This window comes from Strigops habroptila, chromosome 4 (genome assembly GCF_004027225.2).
Source record: "Strigops habroptila isolate Jane chromosome 4, bStrHab1.2.pri, whole genome shotgun sequence".
NCBI classification, from domain to species: Eukaryota; Metazoa; Chordata; class Aves; order Psittaciformes; family Psittacidae; genus Strigops; species Strigops habroptila.
This window is the reverse complement of record NC_046358.1, coordinates 1,782,490-1,805,667: the sequence shown is the minus strand read 5'-3', so window position 1 is coordinate 1,805,667 and position 23,178 is coordinate 1,782,490. Positions and strand designations below refer to the sequence as shown.

The 23,178-nt window shown below is 47.7% G+C and overlaps 1 protein-coding gene across 3 annotated transcripts in view; it reads left to right on the top strand.

Annotated features, from left to right (window-relative positions):
- Positions 1-23,178, top strand: part of DAGLA (diacylglycerol lipase alpha) — a 77,225-nt gene that overhangs the window by 35,783 nt on the left and 18,264 nt on the right. For all 3 annotated transcript variants that reach the window (XM_030483591.1, XM_030483593.1, XM_030483592.1), the window contains 11 exons: positions 387-598; positions 2,987-3,088; positions 3,689-3,827; positions 8,337-8,424; positions 12,990-13,124; positions 13,769-13,846; positions 15,403-15,527; positions 16,737-16,893; positions 17,204-17,287; positions 17,404-17,481; positions 22,937-23,017. In XM_030483591.1, coding sequence (XP_030339451.1) covers positions 387-598; positions 2,987-3,088; positions 3,689-3,827; positions 8,337-8,424; positions 12,990-13,124; positions 13,769-13,846; positions 15,403-15,527; positions 16,737-16,893; positions 17,204-17,287; positions 17,404-17,481; positions 22,937-23,017 — 1,279 coding nt within the window. The remainder of the gene's footprint in view (positions 1-386; positions 599-2,986; positions 3,089-3,688; positions 3,828-8,336; positions 8,425-12,989; positions 13,125-13,768; positions 13,847-15,402; positions 15,528-16,736; positions 16,894-17,203; positions 17,288-17,403; positions 17,482-22,936; positions 23,018-23,178) is intronic.

The window sequence follows — 23,178 nt, the reverse complement described above, 5'->3', positions numbered from 1 at the left end:
AAGGCTTGTTTGGGGCATTTCTCATAGACACCAACACGTTCCCAGCTTCTTTGAATAAGTTCTAAGCTCCAGTTCCAGTTCCAAAGAGGGAGCCTGACCAACTCTCTGCATCCTCCTGTGCTACCCAAGGTTGTCCACTGGAGTTTGGGGCTGTGTTTGTGTCCAAGGGCTTAAGAAAAACGACTGGAGTGGCAGATCCCAGTGGGATAATGGGACTTGACACAGGTCATCAAATTGTTCTGACTCTGAATGGCTTGTGGGGAGGAGATTTCCAGACCAAATTAAGAAGCTGTGGGTGACTGAGGAGCCTCAGGAGCTTGGTGTGGGTTATTACATGCAGCTTGCTTTAGCTTCCTGCTGGTAACAAGCTGGTTTGTGACTGGCAGGTTTGTGATCCTCTCTGTGGTGCTCTTTGGGCTGGTGTACAACCCCAACGAGGCCTGCTCGCTCAACCTGGTGGACCACGGCAGAGGCTACCTGGGCATCCTGCTCAGCTGTATGATCGCAGAGGTGGCAATCATCTGGCTCAGCATGAGAGGCAGTATCCTGTACACAGAGCCCCGGGACTCCATGCAGTATGTGCTCTATGTCAGACTGGGTAAGAGGCAGAGGCCTGAGGCCTCCTAATGACTCAGCCTCCACACTGCCATCTGCTAGCGCAGAAGACTTCTCTCCCCACACCCTGACAAACACACAGCTTCTGAAAGACATCCAGATGGCCACTTGTATGTGCTATGCATCTGAATACATCACATAGGCAGCACCCTGTCGTTGCTGTAAGACTCTCATGCAATGCCCCAAATATCTTTCTAGCAAACCTTTTAACTTGCCATCCTCATTGCAATGCAGGTACATCCTTTCCCTCGAACCAAATGTGCTCCTCTTCTGGCTCACAACATAGCTCTGCCACAGTGAGATGCATCTACACCTCTCCGCCATCTTTTTTCCACATGTTTTCCTAGGATCCGGGCATGTGTCTGTGTAAATCATGGTGGTTCTGCCCCTGAGGCATGTGTGTGTCCTTGCCTGTCATGCAGACGCATCTACACCCACCTACCTTGAGACATATACTGGACCTCTTGACTCAGATGTGATGCATCTCCATCCAGTGGCCTGCACTTTGGTACTCCACCTCCAGGCACAGTGAGATAAATAGGTTTACCACCTGCTCACTGGTTGCATCCTCTCTCTGAGTGCATATTTGTCTTCCTAAAAACGTTTCCTGTCTCTCTCACCCACCAAAAAGTAGATCAGAAAAGAGAGATGGTTCCTTGATGGCTCACTCAAGGCTTCCCTTTTAGCTTGTTTTCCCTCCTCTGTTCTGTTGTCTTCCAGGTACAGAAACTTGAGCAGATTTTTTTCTGTGCTGTGTGAAGATTTTAAGAGGAAAGAAATCCTTTTGGAGCTGCAGAGTCAACCCCATTCCAAACAAAACACCTCATGGTTTTGCATCTCTGTTTTTGCTGGATTTTTTCCCTGCAGAAGTCACTAAAAGAGGGCTAGCCTTGCTTGAAAGCTCTGTCTGGGAGACATTTCCACCTTTTGAGTGCTAAGTGCAAGTCATTAACACAAAGAGCAAACAAATCCTTCTCTCCACTTTCCCAGACACACTGCAGCCTCCCTAGGGAAGCACGTGGAGCCTGACACTGAGTTACACTGTGTTAAAACCAGACTAAATGGGGCAAGGGAGGTAGAGAAAGATCCAAAAAGCTGTTTTCCTGCCCAAGAAACACCCACTTTTCTCCTTGTCTGCCTTAAACTATACATGGATCAGTATTTACACTGTATTTTGGGTCTTGTATGTGGTTGTTTTGTGCAGCTTTTTAGTCTTAATGGCTTCATCAGTTCTAATGATAGAAATAAGGAGTGTGACCAGCATGTGGGCAAGGTCCATGTGACTGTCCCAGTTGAAGCATGTGCTATTTAGTACATAGGAATCTGGGAAAGAGCTCCAGTATGAACCCAGGAAAGTCTCATCCATGCTCCTGTCCTACAGCAGGTAATCTCAGAGGACAGGCAAGCCACAGTAGGCAAAACCTAGCTAAGATTAAGCACATAGCTTGGGCTGAGCAGGAACTAGCTCCAGCCCTTGTTTCTTGCCCACTCCTGATGAAAACTCTTTGTGTCTCTTTGAACTGGTTTTTCCAGGCTGGTGAGAGCCTGTAGTAAGCCACTTGTAGAAAGATACCATGCCAACACGTAGATAAGGAGGGTGGCTGGTTGGGTGGCTAGGCTGGAATGTGGGTTTAGTCCCAGCTCCACCAAAGCCTTGCTAGGCATTACTAAGCAAGCTATTTACTCTCTCCATATCCGATTGCTCACCTGTACTTTGGGCTCGTAATGTGGAGAGAAAATGTGAGGATGGGCACTTAAAAACAGCGTTTCCCAACTTTTTGGTTCCAGGGAACCACCCGGAATCCCCAGTTTCTTGTTTATTCACAGACTGGTTTGTGTTGGAAGGGACCTTAAAGCTGATCCAGTTCCAACCCCCTGCAGTGGGCAGGGACACCTTCCACTAGAGCAGGTTGCTCAGAGGGTAAGATGCAAAACTGAGGAGCTAGTAAATGATGCCTTAAGGATTGTGTCCTGGGAACTGTTACTGGAAAGACTGCAAAGGGCAGAGGTGCTGGGAACATTTACTAAGTGTAGTAAGTAGAATTAATCCAGAATACACACTATTTACTTAATATCTTTGAATCGGGCCAGCTGGCTGAGGTGGTTAAGTCCTAGGTACTGCTACATAGTGATTCTTGTTACTCAGTCCTTGTGTCATTTAGGAGTAAGTTAAGGGCACATTACGCTTTTGGTTCATATCCTTGGAATATCACCTTCCAAAGCAACAGGGCCTAATCCTGCAGTCACTAATTGTGTGCAACCATCCTGCTAAAGAACCCCTCTTTGTGTTTCCTTTCCAGAAGATGGGGAGAAGCAGTGGTTAATCCTTAGGGAGATGCTGCCACTCTCCATTGTGTTCCTTTTGTTGCAGCTATCCTGCTGATTGAGTTTGTGTATGCTATCGTGGGCATCGTTTGGCTAACGCAGTACTACACTTCCTGCAATGATATCACAGCAAAGAGTGTCACTTTGGGTATGTATTTGGAATGTGGTTTGGGTGCATCCCTGTGGATGAGCAGACATCTCGCCTCAGAGAGCTAATTCATTCCTGCATGTGGGGATTGACTGTTGGAAGTGGATTGTGGCTGTAAATGTGGTGCTTGTTTTCCTGAGACATTATTGCTCAGAACAGTTGTTCTATTCAGTTGTTTGTGCTGTCTGTGCTGAGGCAAGAATTCATGTTCCCATGGAAGGGTCTGGCCGGGGAGTCTGGAAGACCTGCTTCCCCTTCTTCAGTTCCAAATGGCATTGCTGTTTTCCTGGAACTCCTTTTCAATCTTAGCCAGTCCCTTGGCAGGGGTGATGCTAATGTTTGCAGTCCCTCTAGACAGTCAGTGGATACTTAATGGCCTTTTTACATGGGCAATATCCTAAACCAGCTAGAAACTTAGAAGCTTTTCCAGAGGATTTCTTTTGCTGCAGCTGAATGCAAGAGTATTTTGGGGTGACACTGGGGTGACTTTCTCTGCCCTGCAGCAGTGGAGCGATGGGTCTGATGTGTGTGATGAAAAGCAGGAAGCGTTGCTGTCATGACTTAGGGGCAGAGCACCTGATTCCTCTTCTCTCCTTGCAGGAATGGTGGTGTGCAACTGGGTTGTCATCCTGAGTGTCTGCATCACTGTCCTGTGCGTCTTCGACCCCACAGGCCGGACCTTTGTCAAACTACGCGCCACAAAGCGGAGACAACGCAACCTGAGGACGTACAACCTGAGGTAAAGCAGCATTCCAGGAAGGATATCCTGCTTTTGTCAGTTCCTGACGTCCCTCCTTGCCTCGCTTCAGGGAAGCTTCCAGCTTTAGGCATTGCTTCCCTTTGGTGAGGGAAGGATGCAGCTCAGATTGTCAGGTGCTGTGTGTGGGCATCTGCATCCAAAGGAGGCGAAGTGATGCGGTAGCTGCCTGCGTTGTGTGTTAGTCACTGCATCTGTGAAGCCTTACGAGCCTCTTGAGCCAGTGCTGACCACAACAGCTTCTTTTGTCCATCCTGTAGCAGCCTTTTGCCTGGTAACAGTGAGGCAGTGCTTAGATACTGCTTAGGTTGAGACAGTATCTTCTTCCAAAGCCCCTTTCTTCCTCTATGTCTTCAGAATACTACCTCTTGCCCTGAGGTTTCTTGTATTTGCTTGTGGCCAAGAAGCAATTTCTTTTATGTTGGCAGGCAGATCTTTTAATTAAGAATTGATTACATCTTGGAGCTGCCCAGATGGGGATAGGAAAGCTTTTTATTTCACCAAGCAAAGCATTTTTCAGAAGGGGGAACAACACAAACAGCCTTTGTTTTCTTATGTGCTCTTGACATATGCAACTGTCAGCAAGGAATGTGGCTTTGTAGGACTCGAGGGCACTGGGTTTTGAACACTAAAAACTGAGGCTTTGAAAGACTACTCTGCAAATCTTGCATTTCTCATGAGGAATGTATATCCATGAGGGCATTTTGAATACATGCTCTTCCACTGGCTTGGAATGGGATCCTTCAAGTTGTCTTTTTGAGGGAGAAAGAGACTTTTCCAAGGACTGTGCCAGCAAGTTTTGTTTGAAGGAGCCTGGATTTCATTGTGGAATGCAAGACATTCTTCCTGACCTCTCCAATACGTGACACTAGCCTCAGTTATTTGGAGTTAGTGCCCTGTTAGCCTAATGTGTGTGACTGCTGCACTGTGGTCAGGACATTCCCAGGGGGATTGCATTAAGAAGCTTTGATGATACTATGGATCTAGTACTCAACACTCCTTCAAAGCTGTGTGGCTCACTGTTATTTTTCCCAAGGGAAACTGAGTGCCATGGATGGCAAAGTTTTTTTTGCCAGAGAACTTTAAAGTAAGTCAGAGCCCCCAGAATTCTCTCCCCTCTGAGGAGTTTTGAGATCTCAGACAGCTCAGAACAGACAAAAGTGTTCAGTTCTGGGCCCCTCACTACAAGAGAGACATTGAGGGGCTGGAGCGGGGCCAGAGAAGGGCCCCGGAGCTGGTGCAGGGCCTGGAGCCCAAGTGTGATGAGGAACAGCTGAGGGACCTGGGGGGGTTTAGTCTGGAGAAGAGAAGGCTCAGGGGGACGTTATCACTCTCTATAAGTGCCTGACAGGAGGATGGAGCCAGGAGGGGGCTGGTCTCTGCTGCCAAGGAACAAGGGATGGGACAAGAGGAAACGGCCTCAAGCTGCCCCAGGGCAGGTTTAGATGGAGCTGAGGAACAATTCCTTCCCCAAAGTGTGCTCAGGCATTGGAACAGGCTGCCCAGGGCAGGGCTGGAGCCACCGGCCCTGGGGGTGCTCACACCCCGTGTAGCCGAGGCGCTCAGTGACACGGTTAGTGGTGGCCTTGGCAGTGCTGGGGAATGGTTGGACTTGATGATCTGGAAGGTCTTTTCCAACGTGGTTGGTTCTGTGTTCTATCAGTGAAGGTGTTTGTCTCTTGGGCCACGGCCAGGTTTTCCCTCCAGGCCTGTACCAGTTTTGGATAGCTTGTGCCTGCTGTTTGCAGCTTCCCGCTTTCCAAAGGGAGTGTGAACAGATGTGAACAAGCAAAACGCTGCGGGCTCTGATGTGAAAGGCAAACAGAAGATGTTACTACGTGTTCACTACTAAAGCAATTGTTTGCAGAGAACACATTGTGAAATTCTCTGCCTGTTTCTGGATCATGATCCGGAAAAGATGCTGAGGGCCAGGAATTGCTACTGCAATCCCTCAGGCTGCAGCAATACGTGCCTCTGCTGTACAGCAGGAGCTTGACCTTTGTATTATCCTTAACATGAGCTGTATTTCCTCTGTCTTCACTCATGAATAAGCTTGATTTGTTGCATTAGGGAGATATATAACTTTGCCTTCCCTTTGGTGGTGCTTTGCTGTAGGTGTTGGACTCTTACACAGAGGTTTTCCTTCACCAGTGGCATCGTGATGTGTGTGGGCACTTCTGTTCTTGCAGAGCTAAGAAAATAAAGCAACAAAACAAAAGGCTCAGCTGATTGTGCTGAGGCTTTACTTGCTTCAGAGCCCACTAAACATGTGGAAGTTCAGTGTTAGGAAGAAAGAATTTGGGAAAAGTTGGAGTGAAAATAGCTCAGAGCACACTTGGCTTGTTCAGCCCCCGCCGTGAAGTTGTGAAGTTCTTTGCATTGCTGGCCAAGTTCTTTGGCATTTGGTGGAGCAAACAGAGTACTGCCAGCTCTGTCTTGGGATGCTCGTATTCTTCTTCCTCTTCTAGAGTCTTCCTTGGATGTTATGGGTAGCTGAAGATGACCAGGGCTGGAGCAGCTCTGCTCTGGAGCCAGGCTGAGAGAGCTGGGCTGGGGCAGCCTGGAGAAGAGAAGGCTCCTGAAGGGGAGACCTTAGAGCAGCTCCAGTGCCTAAAGGGGCTCCAGGAAACCTGGAGAGGGGCTTTGGACAAGGGCCTGTAGGGACAGGCCAAGGGGAATGGCTTTAACCTGCCAGAGGGGAGATTGAGATGAGCTCTGAGGCAGAAGCTCTTCCCTGTGAGGGTGCTGAGGCGCTGGCACAGGGTGCCCAGAGAAGCTGTGGCTGCCCCATCCCTGGCAGTGTTCAAGGCCAGGTTGGACACAGGGGCTTGGAGCAACCTGCTCTAGTGGAAGGTGTCCCTGCCCGTGGCAGGGGGTTGGAACTGGATGAGCTTTAAGCTCCCTTCAGCCCAAACCACTCTGGGATTCTATAAGAGTTGTTTTCAAATGCTCAGGTGTGAGTTGATGGATTGCCCTGTGGGATTGGCTCCTCCTGTGCAGGCCAGTACTCCTTTATCAGCATCTTTTTCTTCCAGGTACAATCCACTTTCTGTGCTTTGGCTTTTTCTGATGTGAGAGCCTGCCAGAAAAACAGAAGTGGTCTTTTTTTGATTGCTCTGACCTGTGTTGAGTTAGTCTGTGTCCACATTAAAGACCCTGCTTCAGGAGAGCTGTGGCCTTTGGTAGCATTGCACTCTGGCACAGACTCACACAGTCACCCACTTCAACACCACGAAGCCTGGCTTGAGCTCAGGCTTGTTAGCAAGTATGCCAGTCAAAAAGAAGGGACTGTCACCCTGCCACATGTAGTAACTGGGACAAGCTGACAACAGTGGAGGCAACTCAGCGCTGGTGCATTGAAACAGGGTTGTCCAATTAGCTCATTTTGAAACTGAAATTGAAATGTCACATAAACCACATGTGGGTTGAGCTAAACCTGCTCTATTCAGCTTGTTTTAACCTTGTCTAAATAGAAAGAGACCCTTCAGCTAACTTTCCTTTTCTTTCTGGTGAAAGCTAGGCACCATGTTTGAATAAAGAGTGCAAATTGCTTCAGTTCTAAGCCTGTACTATGTTTAATAAATGTATTTTTCCCAAATAAGCTATTTATTGGGGAAAAAAATTGCCCAGCTCCTCTCATACTAAGTGCTCAGGGTCTTTTGTACCATTCCCACGCCCTTGCCCTGAGGTAGAGTTTTCCTACTGAGCGGTGGGATGTGCTGGCATGTGATAGAACTGCCAAGTTGCCAGTGGATTCTCCTTACATCTGGAGCACTGGATGCTCTTGTCCATCTTGCTTCAGCAGATGCATAGAACAACAGGAGTTTCATTATGGCCATCCCATTCAGGTGGGACACCATGTATATAAATAGAGAGGACAGTTAGATTTATTGACCTTCCTATCATAGAATCCCAGACTGGTTTGTGTTGAAAAGGACCTTAAAGCTCCTCCAGTTTCAACCCCCTGCCACGGGCAGGGACACCTTCCACTAGAGCAGGTTGCTCCAAGCCCCTGTGTCCAACCTGGCCTTGAGCACTGCCAGGGATGGGGCAGCCACAGCTTCTCTGGGCACCCTGTGCCAGCGCCTCAGCACCCTCACAGGGGAGAACTTCTGCCTTATATCCTACCTGAATGTCCCCTGTTTCAGTCTGAATCCATCACCCCTTGTCCTATCACTCCAGTCCCTGATGAAGGTCCCTCTCCAGCACCCTTGTAGCCCCCTTCAGCCACTGGAAGCTGCTCTGAGGTCTCCACGCAGCTTCTCTTCTCCAGGCTGAACAGCCCCAACTTTCTTAGCCTATAAAGTGAGCTAAGTTATTAATCTCTGTGTGCTCTCCTTGCCTCTGCTAGAGCAGGATCAATAGAAGAATATAGTTTAGCACGTGTTTTAGCAGTGATAGTGTAGACTGGGTGACTTTGTATCCTATTATGTGTTTGCAGACGTGTTCTCCTGCCTGTCCTCATGCTCATACTCTACCCTTCATTCACAGACACCGCCTGGAAGAAGGACAAGCCAGCAGCTGGACACGAAGGCTCAAGGTTTTCCTTTGCTGCACACGGACAAAAGACTCTCAGTCGGTAGGTACCAAGTATCTCATGTCAGAGCAGGAGATAGCATCCTGCCTGGGTGATGTGTGTCTCTTTACAGTGGGTGTTTGCAGAGATCTGGAGGCAGAAGGAGCCTTTTGTACATGCAGGGACTGGAAAACCCTTCCAAGAAGCATTCCCTCAGGATGACCAGGCTTGGAGCTTTGCTGCATGCAGATTCCTTTTCCTTCCTTACAGCCCAAGTAGCCTGAAGGAGCCCTTGCATTTCTGCAGGAGGGGACCTGGGTATTCCATGCAGAAGCTGATGTTTCCCTCTAGATGCAGATGTAACATCACTGAGTAGGGCAGTTACAAAATGACTAATCTTAGGCCACTGGTTTTGAATATTGGAGAACTCTGAAGGTAAGGTAAGCACCGAAAAGCAATGTCAGTACTAAACTCCTCTGAAGTTGTTCTGTACTTTGATGTTGCAGTGAACTGGGATAATAACATATAAGTAAAGATAACAGTGGAAGAAATACCTATCTTCACTATGTTTAAGCTCAGCATTTCACTTGGTGATCAGCTTCCGTTTGCTCAGGCAGTTTCTCCTGTTGTTTGCATCAGTTGCATGCACTTGAGGAGGAGAGAGGCCTCTCTGAAAACAGGAAAATGTAAACCTGCCAAGCAGCAAAAGACTACTTCTGGATTTACTAACAGTCAAAACCTACTCCTTAATCCCTAGATTCACAGGGAGATAATTGGTTTGAAGTTTTCATGTGTTACAGTTGGGATTTTCCCTTGTTATCCAACAGGGAAGGGTAAGGGGCTTGGTATTGCTTCCCCAAAAGTTAGCAGTGGGAGCAGGTTTGTGTCTTGAGGTGGTATTCAACAGGATTCCTGAGGACCTGCTGAAGAGGTGACCAAGAACATGGAAAACTTTGCTGATCAAGACTCCTAATGTTTAAATGAGTTAGAATTAGGAGTATTTGAGAGCTCCTGAAAGATCAAACAGAACCAGGGTGGTGTTATCAAAGATAGTTGTAAAGAAAGACCAAGTGATGAGTGCACATGTGAAGAAACAGTTTAAATTACTTACATACACTGGCTCTGAATTAGTTCCAGCCTCTCAGGAGAAGAGCTTGGAGTTATCAAGGACACTTTGTCAAAGACATCAGTGCACAGCACTGGCCAAAAAATCACAAGAACATTTAGCATCAGTAGAAGGGCATAGAAAATGACAGGGAAACCACCAAGGGAATGTCCACATCAGTGATGTCCTCACTAAATATAGCCTGGGGTTGGGTCTTCTCAAAGGTGCAGCAGAGAAAGGAGCATATTGGAGGGGATATGGACTTAAAGAAGAAATGAGATTGGGATTTGAACCCCAAAAAGGAAAAGGTGGAATAAGTTGAGAAGCTGTATAAGAGTAATGGAGTCAGGTGAAGGCTACCTGAACATTTGTTCATCACAGATGGCAACCAGTATGAATTAGATTAAAAGGGTTTGTTAGGAAGTGCTGTGGAATTATCCCCAGGGTGCATTCCCAAAGTGTGGATGGCTGCAGGAATTGTCATAACCCTCTTGCAGAAGTCCAGCAGTGTGTCCTGGCACATGGATCCTCCCAGCGGCACTGGATGCAATGCCACCATGTTCCCAACGTGCTGTCCCACTGAGATGTCACAGCCCACGACTGGCAGCTCTCACAGCTCATCTGCTGGAGCTGCTGAGGAAAATCCATCTGGAAAGCTGAAACAAAACAAGCTTTTGTGTCAGGGCAGCTCAAACAGCAGCATTTCCTTGGGGGTGCTTTGCAGCTCCTCCTGTGCTACCACAGCAGAGGCACCTTCCATTCCCTCTGGGAGCACAACCAGGTCACCTTACCCAGGTACCCAAAAGTGTGTGTCCTATGGGTGCTGCAGCCTGGCTCCAGAGCCTTGGATGTCCTGGTTTCTGAACAACTCTGTTTTATTCAGGAATGTGAAATATTTCTCTGTATCAAGCTTTTTTTTTAAACAAGCTTCTCATTCTGCAGTGCCTGTTTCTACTTTATATGTTTTTCTGTAGTTCAGGATAAAAGCAGATACCACAATCTTCAAATTCTTTGTGCTATTGAGTTTCCATTTTACATTCAGCTTGAGCAATTCCCAAGACTCTTTTCTGTACAGAAACAAGCTCTGACATTGTGTGTCCTGGCATGACAGCGTGTGGAATGAATGCGTGTGTAATGGATGAGAAATGAATCCATTGCTGTCTCTCCCAGTCTTCATGGAAAAAAAATGTTCTAGCAGAGAATCATCATCATCCTCTGGGCTGGAAAATAGTTCTGTGGAGTGGACGTGGTGTTTGGGGCAAGAATGTGGGTCTGGGGTGAAGTGTGAAGTCTCCAGCCCTGGAGCAGAACACTACAATCAACCATACAATAGAATATGAGATTCTCCAGCAAAAATTCATCCTTTGGAACCAATCATAGAATACTTTGGGTTGGAAAGGACCTTAAAGCTCATCTAGTTCCAACCCCCTGCCACGGGCAGGGACACCTTCCACTAGAGCAGGTTGCTCCAAGCCCCTGTGTCCAACCTGGCCTTGAGCACTGCCAGGGATGGGGCAGCCACAGCTTCTCTGGGCACCCTGTGCCAGCGCCTCAGCACCCTCACAGGGAAGAGCTTCTGCCTTATCTCCAACCTGAACTTCCCCTGTTTTAGTTTGAACCCATCACCCCTTGTCCTATCACTCCAGTCCCTGATGAAGGTCCCTCTCCAGCATCCTTGTAGCCTCCTTCAGCCACTGGAAGCTGCTCTGAGGTCTCCACGCAGCTTCTCTTCTCCAGCTGAACAGTCCCAATGTTCTCAGCCTGGCTCCATACAGGAGCTGCTCCAGTCCCTGATCATCCTCGTGGCCTCCTCTGGACTTGTTTCAACAGCTCCATGTCCTCCTGATGTTGAGGACACCAGAACGGCACCCAGTGCTGCAAGTGGGGTCTCACAAGAGCAGAGTAGAGGGGGTGTTGCTGCACCTTTGGGTTAATAAGTGGTTTTACTTTGAGGCTGCATTTCATGTGTGCTTATAGGAGCTCTGTTAAGCTTTATGGGGTCAGTACTTGAAGGCTGCTGCAGTTGTAATGTCACAGAGGTTATTGCCAGTCCATTTGCTCTTCAAAAGGCACAGCTGGTGTGGAAACCTGCACAGTTGGCACCTACAGCCCTGTTCTTAATGGTTATTTAACTTACTTTTGTAGGCAAGTGAAAAATGAAAGAAAGTAATCTCGCACTCCAGGAGTTTATCAGAGATGAAAGAATGTAGGTCATTCCCTGCAGGACTGCTTGGGAGAGATGGGATTTACTTTCTTCCCAGTCAAACAAGAGACATAGAGAGATCCTGGCCTAAAATTCAGCCTTTCTGTTAGTGCACTGCTCAGGTTTTCTACAGGCAAGACTGCAATTGCATGGCTTTAGGTGCTGAGTAATGGATGCTCTGAAAACACAGGCTAAAAGTTCAGGGTAAGGCTGTGACAGACCCTGGTAGGAAAGGTTATTGATGGCAGGAGTCAGAATACCAATACCATTGGTGCACTACAGCATTTGCTTAGTGAACCAACCTCGTGGTCACCCTTGTCTTTAAGCCTGTTGGTCGCAGAGATGGCCAGGTCAGCATTGCCTCACGGTCCAGCCCATCTCCAACCTCCCAGACCATTCTCCCTTAAGATGTTCTGTCTTTGTAGTAAAGACCAAAAGGGAAAATAACATTTTTTACTCTCAAAACACCTTTGTCACTCTGTTTTGGAGCCTTTGCTTGAGCCTTTCAGGTCACTTCCACTCTCTGTCCATCCTGTGGTGTCTTCTTTTTTTGGAGTTTGGTCACCTTCTCTTCTGGCAACTCTGCGTTTAATGGCTTGGATCTTTCTCCAAGTTTTCCCTTTCAGGCCCTTTTGCTTGGATGCAGTCCAGGATAAACCTGGAAAAGCCTCATAACTTGGTCAGCTCCTTCAATACCAAGAGCTGCCATCTGTAACACTTGTTGCAGTGAACTCTTTGAAATCACATTTCAAAGAACATGATGGTGAGCAGTGAGCAGCTCCAGGCTGTGGAGTGGCAGGATTCAAAAGCTGACACTGTGATCTGCTTGTGGTGCTGAAGTCTGGGTTAAATATGGACAAAATCAGTGGGGTTTTTATCCTGAGGAACCTTTGCTCAAATAAAATTGCTTTTGAGGAGCAAGGATGACTCTGAGATGATGCTGGGTTGGGATTTGCTTGGTTCTCATACTTCCTCTGGCTTATTTACAGCGTAGAGATGAGAACACTTCTCTCCCTTTCTGCCTGCTCTGTTTTGATGGGGAGGTGCTCTGCTTGCCCACACATCAGCACCAAGTGTAGTACAAACTCAGCCTCAGCTAAGGCCCTCTCAGTGTGACTATGTAAAAATAAACAGGATCCTCATCTGATCAGACCAGATATGGTGTTCCCTAAAGGAATCTCGTGGATGTTTTGGAGAGCGAGCTATAGAAATGAGGCCATTGCTGCTGCATTGGTTCTCATTCCGTGGCCTGTTTTGAGGCTTCCCATACCCAAACTCCTCCTCCTTTCTCCTAAACTCTTCTCTCCTTGGATTTTGCAGGATGCCTACTCAGAAATTGCCTACCTTTTTGCTGAGTTCTTCCGAGACCTTGACATCGTCCCATCTGACATCATTGCAGGCCTGGTTCTTCTGCGCCAACGGCAGCGGGCGAAGCGCAACGCTGTGCTGGATGAGGTGGGTGGAGAGGGCATCCCTCTTGACCTCTGACTTACCTGCTGCTCTTGACTCGCTCTGTGAGTCTGCATGACTCTGCCCACCTCATTTCTAGTGTGTGTGATGGGCTATTGCCAGTCACTGAGCTGTAAAATAAAGGTATAAATTGCTTGAACAGCTTTTCCCAAGGCTCCCAAAAGGCCCAGCTGACACTGAGTCAAGCTTGGGAAATCCATCGTCTTTTCTAGGCAGGTGATACAGATTTGAGTGTAGAGTCTAACCCCAAATGGGCTTGAAGAAGTTGGTAGGTACATGAGAAGGAATGGGAAGATTACTCCTCCTGTGTACACAGTGATGTGGAGAAGATTCCAGCATCTGGGTAAAGCTGCAGGAGGAACTTTGGGGCAAAATTCCCGAATTCCCAAGCCGTGATTGGATTATCAAGCCAGTAGAAAATTGGGTTAGTTTTTCACTAAAGGTGGGTTCAGACAGCAGTGATCAGATCAGGCAGAAATAGAAACAGCACAATTGGAACCAGTTAGAGGAGACTGGTTGGGATACTTGAGAGTATCTTGTCCCAGTTTGCACAGTACATTCTGTTTCTCAGGTGTAGCTTTGTCTTGGTGTCACAGAGAAGAATCTTTATGTGTGTTTGTGACTTACAGGCAAACAATGACATTTTAGCTTTTCTGTCTGGGATGCCAGTGACCAGGAACACAAAGTATTTGGATCTGAAAAACGCGGTAAGTGGCTGCACTGTGAGCTTGCAAACCCATCCTGCTTCCCTATGTCGCCTGTTTTCTCTTTCTCAGTGGCTTCCTTTACTCCTTTCTGTCCCTGTCTGGAATAATCAAAGAAATGAAAGATTAGTACAACAGAATCAGACTGGTTTGTGTTGGAAGGGACCTTAAAGCTCATCCAGTTCCAACCCCCTGCAATGGGCAGGGACACCTCCCACTAAACCAGGTTGCTCCAAGCCACATCCAATAATAATAATAATAACAACACTTGCTCTCTGGAGGGTTTTAAAGCATCACTTGTAAACCATTATCTCTGCCCTCTGTGTGGTGGGAAGTGGTAGGATTCCCACTCAGATAGGGAAAGGCAGCGTGAGGTTTCTCCAGCGCCAGAGGTATGAGCTGGGTGCTGCATCCAGGAGCTTTGTGCAGAGCTCCATATGGAAGTACCACCAGGCAGGGCTCCACCTTGGAAAGGGCAGGAGCTGCCTGGAGTGAGGTGGAGCCTTCCTCCCTGGGGCTGCTTGTCAGCAGCTCTCAGAATGGGAATGCCTGCTGTCTGTTCTGTGTGGATTAAGCCTGGCTTTTCTTCTGGCATGCTGCTATTGCAGCCCTTCATGGGGCAAACTGTATTCAACCCCTTGATTAGACGATACTGCTGCAAGACTGACCCAATTCCAGCACCTCTGATCAAGTGGTTCTGTGATTAACCTGTTTGTGGCTCTGCTGTGTTTAACACTCACACCCTGCTTGTGCTCAGGCTGTCTCTCCTTCTGAATAGGGGAGTGTGGGGAGAGATGGCAGCAGAGCTTATAGGAGACACTGCTGAGGTATGAGGCCCCAGACTGGCTTTATGGCCCTCTCTGTGCATCCTATGGCCTGTGACTATGTAGAAGAAGTATATTCGGAGAGCTCAACTTCTTGTGGCTTCACAGAATCCCAGACTGGTTTGTGTTGGAACGGAGCTTAAAGCTCATCCAGCTCCAACCCCCTGCCCCGGGCAGGGACACCTTCCACTAGAGCAGGTTGCTCCAAGCCCCTGTGTCCAACCTGGCCTTGAACACTGCCAGGGATGGGGCAGCCACAGCTTCTCTGGGCACCCTGTGCCAGCGCCTCAGCACCCTCACAGGGAAGAGCTTCTGCCTCAGAGCTCATCTCAGTCTCCCCTCTGGCAGGTTAAAGCCATTCCCCTTGTCCTGTCCTTCCAGGCCCTTGTCCAAAGCCCCTCTCCAGGTTTCCTGGAGCCCCTTTAGGCCCTGGAGCTGCTCTAAGGTGTCCCCTTCAGGAGCCTTCTCTTCTCCAGGCTGAACCCTCCATGCAGGAGAACAGGAGTAGCTGCACTGAGCTGTCCTTGGGAGGGGTTGGATCTCACCCAGCACCACCAGCTTGTGCTCTCCTGCAGTCACCTGCAAACGCTGACAGTGCTGCTCTGCTGGTGCTGAGAGAGCAGGTTGATGCTCACAAGGGTGCACGTGTCTAATCATGAAGGAAAAGGGAACCAGTAGGAAAACTCACTGTCTCTAAGGGAATAAGGCCTTTAGCAAGTCTCTTGTCTCTTTCAGCAAGAGATGCAGCGGTACAAAGAGGTGTGTTACTACATGCTGTTTGCCCTGGCTGCCTATGGCTGGCCCATATACCTGATGAGGAAGCCCACATGTGGACTCTGTCGCCTGGCCAGATCCTGCTCGTGAGTGGCCATCCTGTCTATCACTCTGCCTTCTTCCCTTTCCCCTTCTGTTCTAGAAATACCCTTTCCTTCACCAGTTTGCTCTCCATCACCCCTCTATTTCCTCCTCTTCCTTTTCTCTTTTCCTCCTTTCCCTTCTCATGCTTTTTCTTTCCATCTCCAACTCTGGCCCTTCATACTCCAATATCTTTCCCCTGTATCTCTTCCTTTATAGTTGCTTATCTGCTTACCTTGTTAAATAAACCAGACTGTTCTATGCTGTATCCTCTGGTGCACTAAGGATCATGCCAGTCCTGTGCAGTGTGAACAGCCAGTGGAGAGAGCCCATCTGGTGCAAGGCTGCTTTCACATTGAGTCAAAACAGCTGTCTGGGAGCTCAGAAATCAGATTTATCAGCGAGCCCAGATATGCAGAGAGTTGACATTTGGGTCTTTATTAAAGCATTGGCAAGACTTGGCAGGTTTGTGCTGTGTTCTCTGTGACTAATTGTTTTCTTCCTGCCGTGCTCTGGAGTGCTCACCTCATGGTAGCAAGGCTGTAGTTCAGTGCAGGATCATATTGGGTTTAAAGGTTTGCTTTCAGCTGCTGTAATGCTGTCATCAGCATCTCTTTGGGGTTGAGCTTTTTGCACTTAAGCAGGTGACTTCTGTGCTGAACCTGTAAGGAAGAATCTCCTTCTTTTTATTTAGGAAGTGTTTCATAAGGGAAAGAAGGAGAAATAGATCTGTGCTTCTGTTTTTGGCCTGGGATGATGATTCTAGACCCGTTTTCTGGTTTTGTTATAAATAGACCTTGAGCTCAGTATGATTCTAGACCTGCTCCTTGTTATAAATAGATGTAGAGCTCAGTACATGCTAGCTGCTTTGTGCGTTGAAGCAATATAGGACTGCACTGGGAGGCATAGTATCCCTTGAGGAGAGATCCCAGCCCCACCATGCATCGGTTCCTTGGGGACTGGTGGCACTGCAGCTCTCTCTGGTGCTCAGAAGGGAAACTACATCTGCTCCCAGTGCCCCTTTTTGATACTGCAACATCAGTTGTGTGCTCCTTGGTGCAAGAGCTCCTACCAGGGAAGGGAATCACTGCAGCTGAGACGAGGCCAGTGTGGCGTGCGGGGTTCTGTCTTTCCCCTATCTCTAGGAATTCTGCTCTAAAGCCAATCTCTTCCACTTTCCTCTCTTCCTCAAAGCTATTGTTCTTCTTCTGCAGATGTTGCTGTCTGTGTCCTTCACGTCCCCGCTACGCACCTAGTGTCACCATCGAGGAGGACAACTGCTGTGGCTGCAATGCCATTGCCATCCGCCGCCACTTCTTGGATGAGAACATGACCTCAGTAGACATTGTCTACACATCATGCCATGATGCGGTAAGGAGAACCTGCAACCCCCTTGGGGCATGCTCCTAAGCCCCTTCCTAATGGGATTTATGGGATTCCAGGTGTAGTGGTACAAAGGAGGAAGCTCGAAGCCTTTTTTCTGACCCTAGAGCTTCCCATCTTATCTCTCCATTAAGGAATTCTGTCACTTGGATAGAAATATTTGCTACTGGCAAAAATCAGATCATTCAGAGGAGTTGCTTACACATAAAGCATGACCTGTCACACCATTGCCTCCTCTTCCCTGAGAATAACTAAACAGGAATATCTCACCTCATTGTTAGTCCTGGGTCTTTTCCAGGTTTATGAAACACCTTTCTATGTGGCTGTGGACCATGATAAGAAGAAGGTGGTCATTAGCATCCGAGGAACTCTGTCTCCAAAAGTAAGTGCCTCACATCCCCTTGGCTACTTTGGCAAACTTTCAGAAGGGTCTCAGACCTTCCTGACTCATGCTTGGTGCTTGATTTACCTGAAGGACAACAATGGCTTTTCTTCCAGGATGCCTTGACAGACCTAACTGGGGATGCAGAGCGCCTTCCAGTTGAGGGTCACCATGGTACATGGCTGGGACACAAGGTGTGTAAAAGAAAAGAAACCCCAAAACAAAAACCCAACTCCCCAAAACCCCCAAAGAAACAAAAACCCAACCCAATCCCCTCAAAATAACCAACCCAACCCCAAACCCCACACTTAGTGCTCATGTTTTGGCTGGAGAAAACAAGTGTTCTGAATTGCTTGAGATACTTCTAAGGGAGTTACATGATTGCAGTGAAATGGTTTGGAGCTGTTAATACAAAATCCTTAGTTGTAACTGTTAAAATCACTATGTGTGTAATTAAACCTCCCCGTACAATTAGTGAAAACCAAGCAGTAAAAGATGTCTGTGGAGAACTAGAACAGAATTATTGGATTCGTTGAGATGACTTCTTCTTCCAATGACCTTTTCAGAACTTGCAATCAAACCCTGAGGATGTGTTTAGAATTCTCTGGCAAGGAGATGGGCACTGAACCTCATCCAAGGGAACTGGCAAGACTAGTACCTGTGTAATGAGACTGATGCTGTGGGTGTGTGTTAGTGATCAGGTCTGGGCTGATTAAATCCATTGATTCTAAAGCTGATCTTTACCCCAGTCCAGTAAAATAGTGACATGCACACTGAGTTTTAAGATTATCAGAGATTTGGCAGCTTCTCAAGATGCAGGACCAGATTGGGAAGGAAAAATCCAAACTGGAGGTTGTGTGTGTTGGAGGGAATGTGGAGGTTGCTGGAAATGCTGCTGCTGCTCAAGGAGATGAGATGCTGCTGATCATCTCCTTGAGTCCCTTCAGGGCAGGACATTGAGGTTGTAACTCCATGGGAACAGGGAGGCGGGAGCTCTCGCTTCCTTCATGATGTCCTACCTGGAAGCTGAACCTTTTCTCTGTGCTCTGATGCTCTGCTTTGGGAAGTAGAGGGTAGTAGCTGATAGAAAACTACCTGCTCAAGTGCTCAGCTGGGTATGGGTCTGGTAAAGAAGTGTTCACCTAAAAAAGTCTTGCTTGGACTCTGCAGTCTCCAAGTCTCCCAGAGTAGGTTGTCTTGAAAACAGTGTTGTGTACCTCCCATTTGGCTAATGGGCATTTCTTTTGTTTCATAGAATCAGAGTGGTTTGGATTGGAGGGGAGCTTAAAGCTCATCCAGTTCCACCCCTTGCCATGGGCAGGGACACCTTCCACTAGAGCAGGTTGCTCCAAGCCCCTGTGTCCAACCTGGCCTTGAACACTGCCAGGGATGGGGCAGCCCCAGCTTCTCTGGGCACCCTGTGCCAGCGCCTCAGCACCCTCACAGGGAAGAGCTTCTGCCTCAGAGCTCATCTCAATCTCCCCTCTGGCAGGTTAAAGCCATTCCCCTTGGCCTGTCCCTACAGGCCCTTGTCCAAAGCCCCTCTCCAGGTTTCCTGGAGCCCCTTTAGGCACTGGAGCTGCTCTAAGGTCTCCCCTTCAGGAGCCTTCTCTTCTCCAGGCTGCCCCAGCCCAGCTCTCTCAGCCTGGCTCCAGAGCAGAGCTGCTCCAGCCCTCGCAGCAGCTCCGGGGCCTCCTCTGGCCTCGCTCCAGCAGCTCCACGTCCCTCTTGTGCTGTTGCCCCAGAGCTGGATCAGGACTGCAGGGGGGGTCTCCCCAGAGCACAGCAGAGGGGCAGGATCCCCTCCCTGAGCTGCTGCTCACGCTCTGGGGATCAGCCCAGCACACGGGGGGGTTCTGGGCTACAAGCACCTGTGAGGAAATGAATGAGGAAATCAACCCAGCAATTACACAGGGCGTGTTATGGAAGCAGATAAAAGAGGTAGTATTTTGTCACGTAACTGCTATTTACCTATGGGAATCTTTATTATGTATTTAACATTGCTGGAGTGTTGTGTTTGCTGTTGATGATGATGTTGCTTCGTTTTGTGCTAATTCATTTAGCTCAAAATGACTTTGCACATCAGTGGGATCAACAGCTCATGCTAAGGAAGGTGAAAGGAAACGAAAGGGCAGCGAGGGGAGGTTGTTCTGGTTTTAATGTACAGAAAAGCTCCTAATGGATCCTTGCAGAAGTTGGTTTTACTTTTGATCTCCATGTGAAAACGTTCATGTGCCAGTGACTTACACAAAACATTATCAGCTCATTCCCTTGGTTCTGTATTGAGATTTTGTTCGGCCTTTATGTTATTTCTGTTTTGACTGGTGCTAGTACAGAACTATAAGTTTTATCTTAAATTATTATCAGTATGAATCTTCAGACTATAATGTACTGCTGATTCCTGAGGGGAAACTAATGGAGATAATAGAATTTAAATCCTCCATCCTAATGCATTTTTAATGTCCAGAAGTCGACTTGAATATACAAATAAATGAAGTGCTTTGCAAATACACTTAATTTGGAGCAAAGGACTTGGCCATTCGGGAACTTCCTGTAAGTTGTTTGATATCTGTTCTTGTTCTTGCTGGTTCTGTCCTGCACATCCAACAGGCCTCTTAGCTGCACCTGCAGAGCTCTCCTGGTGCTGGGCTTCATGTGGTGTCGATCAGACATCCCACAAGTTAAACCTCTTGGTGTTCACATGAGCCACCTTATCATTCCACTGCTACCCCAGCTCAAAGTGTTTCACTGCTTGGGTTGATCTGAATGCCACAGTTTGCATATATATCATAGAATCGTGGAATGGTTTGGATTGAAGGGATCTTAAAGCTCCTCCAGTTCCAACCCCCTGCCCCAGGCAGGGACACCTTCCATTAGAGCAGGTTGCTCCAAGCCCCTGTGTCCAACCTGGCCTTGAACACTGCCAGGGATGGGGCAGCCACAGCTTCTCTGGGCACCCTGTGCCAGCGCCTCAGCACCCTCACAGGGAAGAGCTTCTGCCTCAGAGCTCATCTCAATCTCCCCTCTGGCAGGTTAAAGCCATTCCCCTTGGCCTGTCCCTACAGGCCTTGTCCAAAGCACCTCTCCAGGTTTCTTGCAGAGGTCTCTGAGCTATTTTGCATCAAAACCCATAGCTGTAACTAATATTTGGGGCTTAGCATGCCAGAAAAAAGATGGATTTTTACAATTTGGAGGGGAATTAACCACAAAAACCAAGCCAGCTTCACAATATTTAAATAAAACCCATTGATTTGGTAAAAAAATTAATTTTAAAATAATCATAAGGCAAGGACATCAATGAACACTTAATTCTGGTGAACTTATATAGAACAAAACTACTAAAATGATGATGTTATAGAGGTTGATTTGTGGTGCTGAGCCAGCTGGGATGACAAGAAGCTGCCAGAAGGAAGCTCAGCCATGATGACAGCTCTTCCCACTTCCACAGAACACTCAGTAACAGCAAGAACTTTCCATTCAAGCTCTTTATTCTACCCAATAGACCCCCTTTATGGGTTTTCACCCCCAATTCAAATATCACTGAGCAGTTTCATGCCTTCAAACTGCAAACCAATACAGACCATCTCCCTTTCCCTCCATCTTCACTGTGGTTATTTACACATGAGCTTTGATAATGAAGCCCAGATAGTTGTATTCCTTGAAAACTTAGGAAACAGAGTCCATTTTAATGGCTAGTCTACATTTAACTCTGCAGTGATGAAAGACTCATTCCATACTATTAAAATCACTGTCTATATTAGAATATCATCATCAAACCTATCGCTATCAGCCTGACTAACAGCCCATTATTAATATCACCGCAGATTTAGGTCATGCAATTCAAAAATAGCATCCCAAATTCATGTTAGAAATTTATATAAGTAGTTTTGTCATTCACTTCTCATTAGAGAAGGAACTGGAGACTCCTCTGCTGCAGAGAGACGGGAACACAGGCGTGGAATGTCGTGGCATCTGCTTTTGATGGTGCTGGTGGTGTTACAGGTGTCCCATTTACAGGCTCAGCACAATCACCATGCTCTGCTCTTTCTCTCCAGCACTCACACTGGGCTTGATGATGTGTTTGATATTGAGGGCTTTGAATATTCCACATTGCTTTGCTTTTTGAGAGGGGCATCAATTTTATGCCCATGGCAGGGGGTTGGAACTGGATGATCTTAAGGTCCTTTCCAACTCAAACCGTTCTATGATTCTATGTCACAGAGATTAAACAGTGCTCAATAACATGCCCTTTCTATTTCAGCTGTTTTCAGGTAGGGGTGTAATGGAAGACATCAAAGGAGATGATCTTCCTGGGTTCTCACCAACCCAGGCAATGTGAATTATTTGAGATCTGTCACCATATTTAAGCAGATCATTTCTATTAACCCATGTTCACCCTGGACTATATCACTGGTTTTCAGCCCTTGTACTTCAGGCTTGCCTAGCACTGAATTAAACTGTAGTAAAGGCGTAACCAATGGCTTCAACCTGCCAGAGGGGAGATTGAGATGAGCTCTGAGGCAGAAGCTCTTCCCTGTGAGGGTGCTGAGGCGCTGGCACAGGGTGCCCAGAGAAGCTGTGGCTGCCCCATCCCTGGCAGTGTTCAAGGCCAGGTTGGACACAGGGGCTTGGAGCAACCTGCTCTAGTGGAAGGTGTCCCTGCCCCTGTGGCAGGGGGAGTTGGAACTGGAGCAGCTTTAAGCTCCTTTCATCCCAAACCACTCAGGGATTCTATTTATGCAACAAACTGAATTGTAGTTGCTTGTTTGTAACAGATCAACTGCATTTGTAATTATTACACAAAGGGAGAAACGCTCCTCAGCTGCAGCCATCAGCAGAGAGGATAAATGTTTAGAACCAGACTATTGGCTTGTTTCATATCTTCCAGCAGTTCTTAACCTCTCGCAAATAAAACCCCTTTAATCATATGTGAGAATCATAGAACCATGGAATGGTTTGGGATGAAGGGAGCTTAAAGCTCCTCCAGTTCCAACCCCCTGCCCCGGGCAGGGACACCTTCCACTAGAGCAGGTTGCTCCAAGCCCCTGTGTCCAACCTGGCCTTGAACACTGCCAGGGATGGGGCAGCCACAGCTTCTCTGGGCACCCTGTGCCAGCGCCTCAGCACCCTCACAGGGAAGAGCTTCTGCCTCAGAGCTCATCTCAATCTCCCCTCTGGCAGGTTAAAGCCATTCCCCTTGGCCTGTCCCTACAGGCCCTTGTCCAAAGCCCCTCTCCAGGTTTCTTGCAGAGGTGTCTGAGCTATTTTGCATCAAAACCCATAGCTGTAACTAACATTTAGTTACTTAAACACAACCTTGTGTTTAAGAAGTGGGTTGTTCTGTGGTGGTTGTTTCATTTCTTTGCACCATAAGCCCAGGACTCAGCCTTTGAGTATTATGTTGGTTTAAGAACTGTCATGACTTCCAAGCAGTCTGCGGCTCTGGTAATCAGTGAGGGAGGACATCTGCCTAATGAAGTCTATTCCTAACTGTGGAGTGGATTCAGTCTTCTTCCTCAAGCCTGACACATGCTGTGTGGCACTCTGGAGCTTATCCAGCCTTCGGGGCAGTGTAGTGTCTGCTAAATGTTCAGATTGGGAGCTGATATGTGACCATTTACATCCTGTTCTGTCTTCATGTTTCCTCAGGGAATGGTGCTATCTGCTGAGTACATCAAGAAGAAATTGGAGCAAGAGATGGTGCTTTCTCAAGCTTTTGGAAGAGACTTAGTGAGTATTAGTTTTCTCTTATCCTTGTGGGCTATACAGAAGAAGTGATTTCCCTAAAACACTGGTTTTAGGGAAACCTCAGTGTCCCTAAATGTTGTACTAATTTCCCAAATCTTTCCATCCCTCTGGATTGCCACACAGGGAACTGGTTCATTATTCCC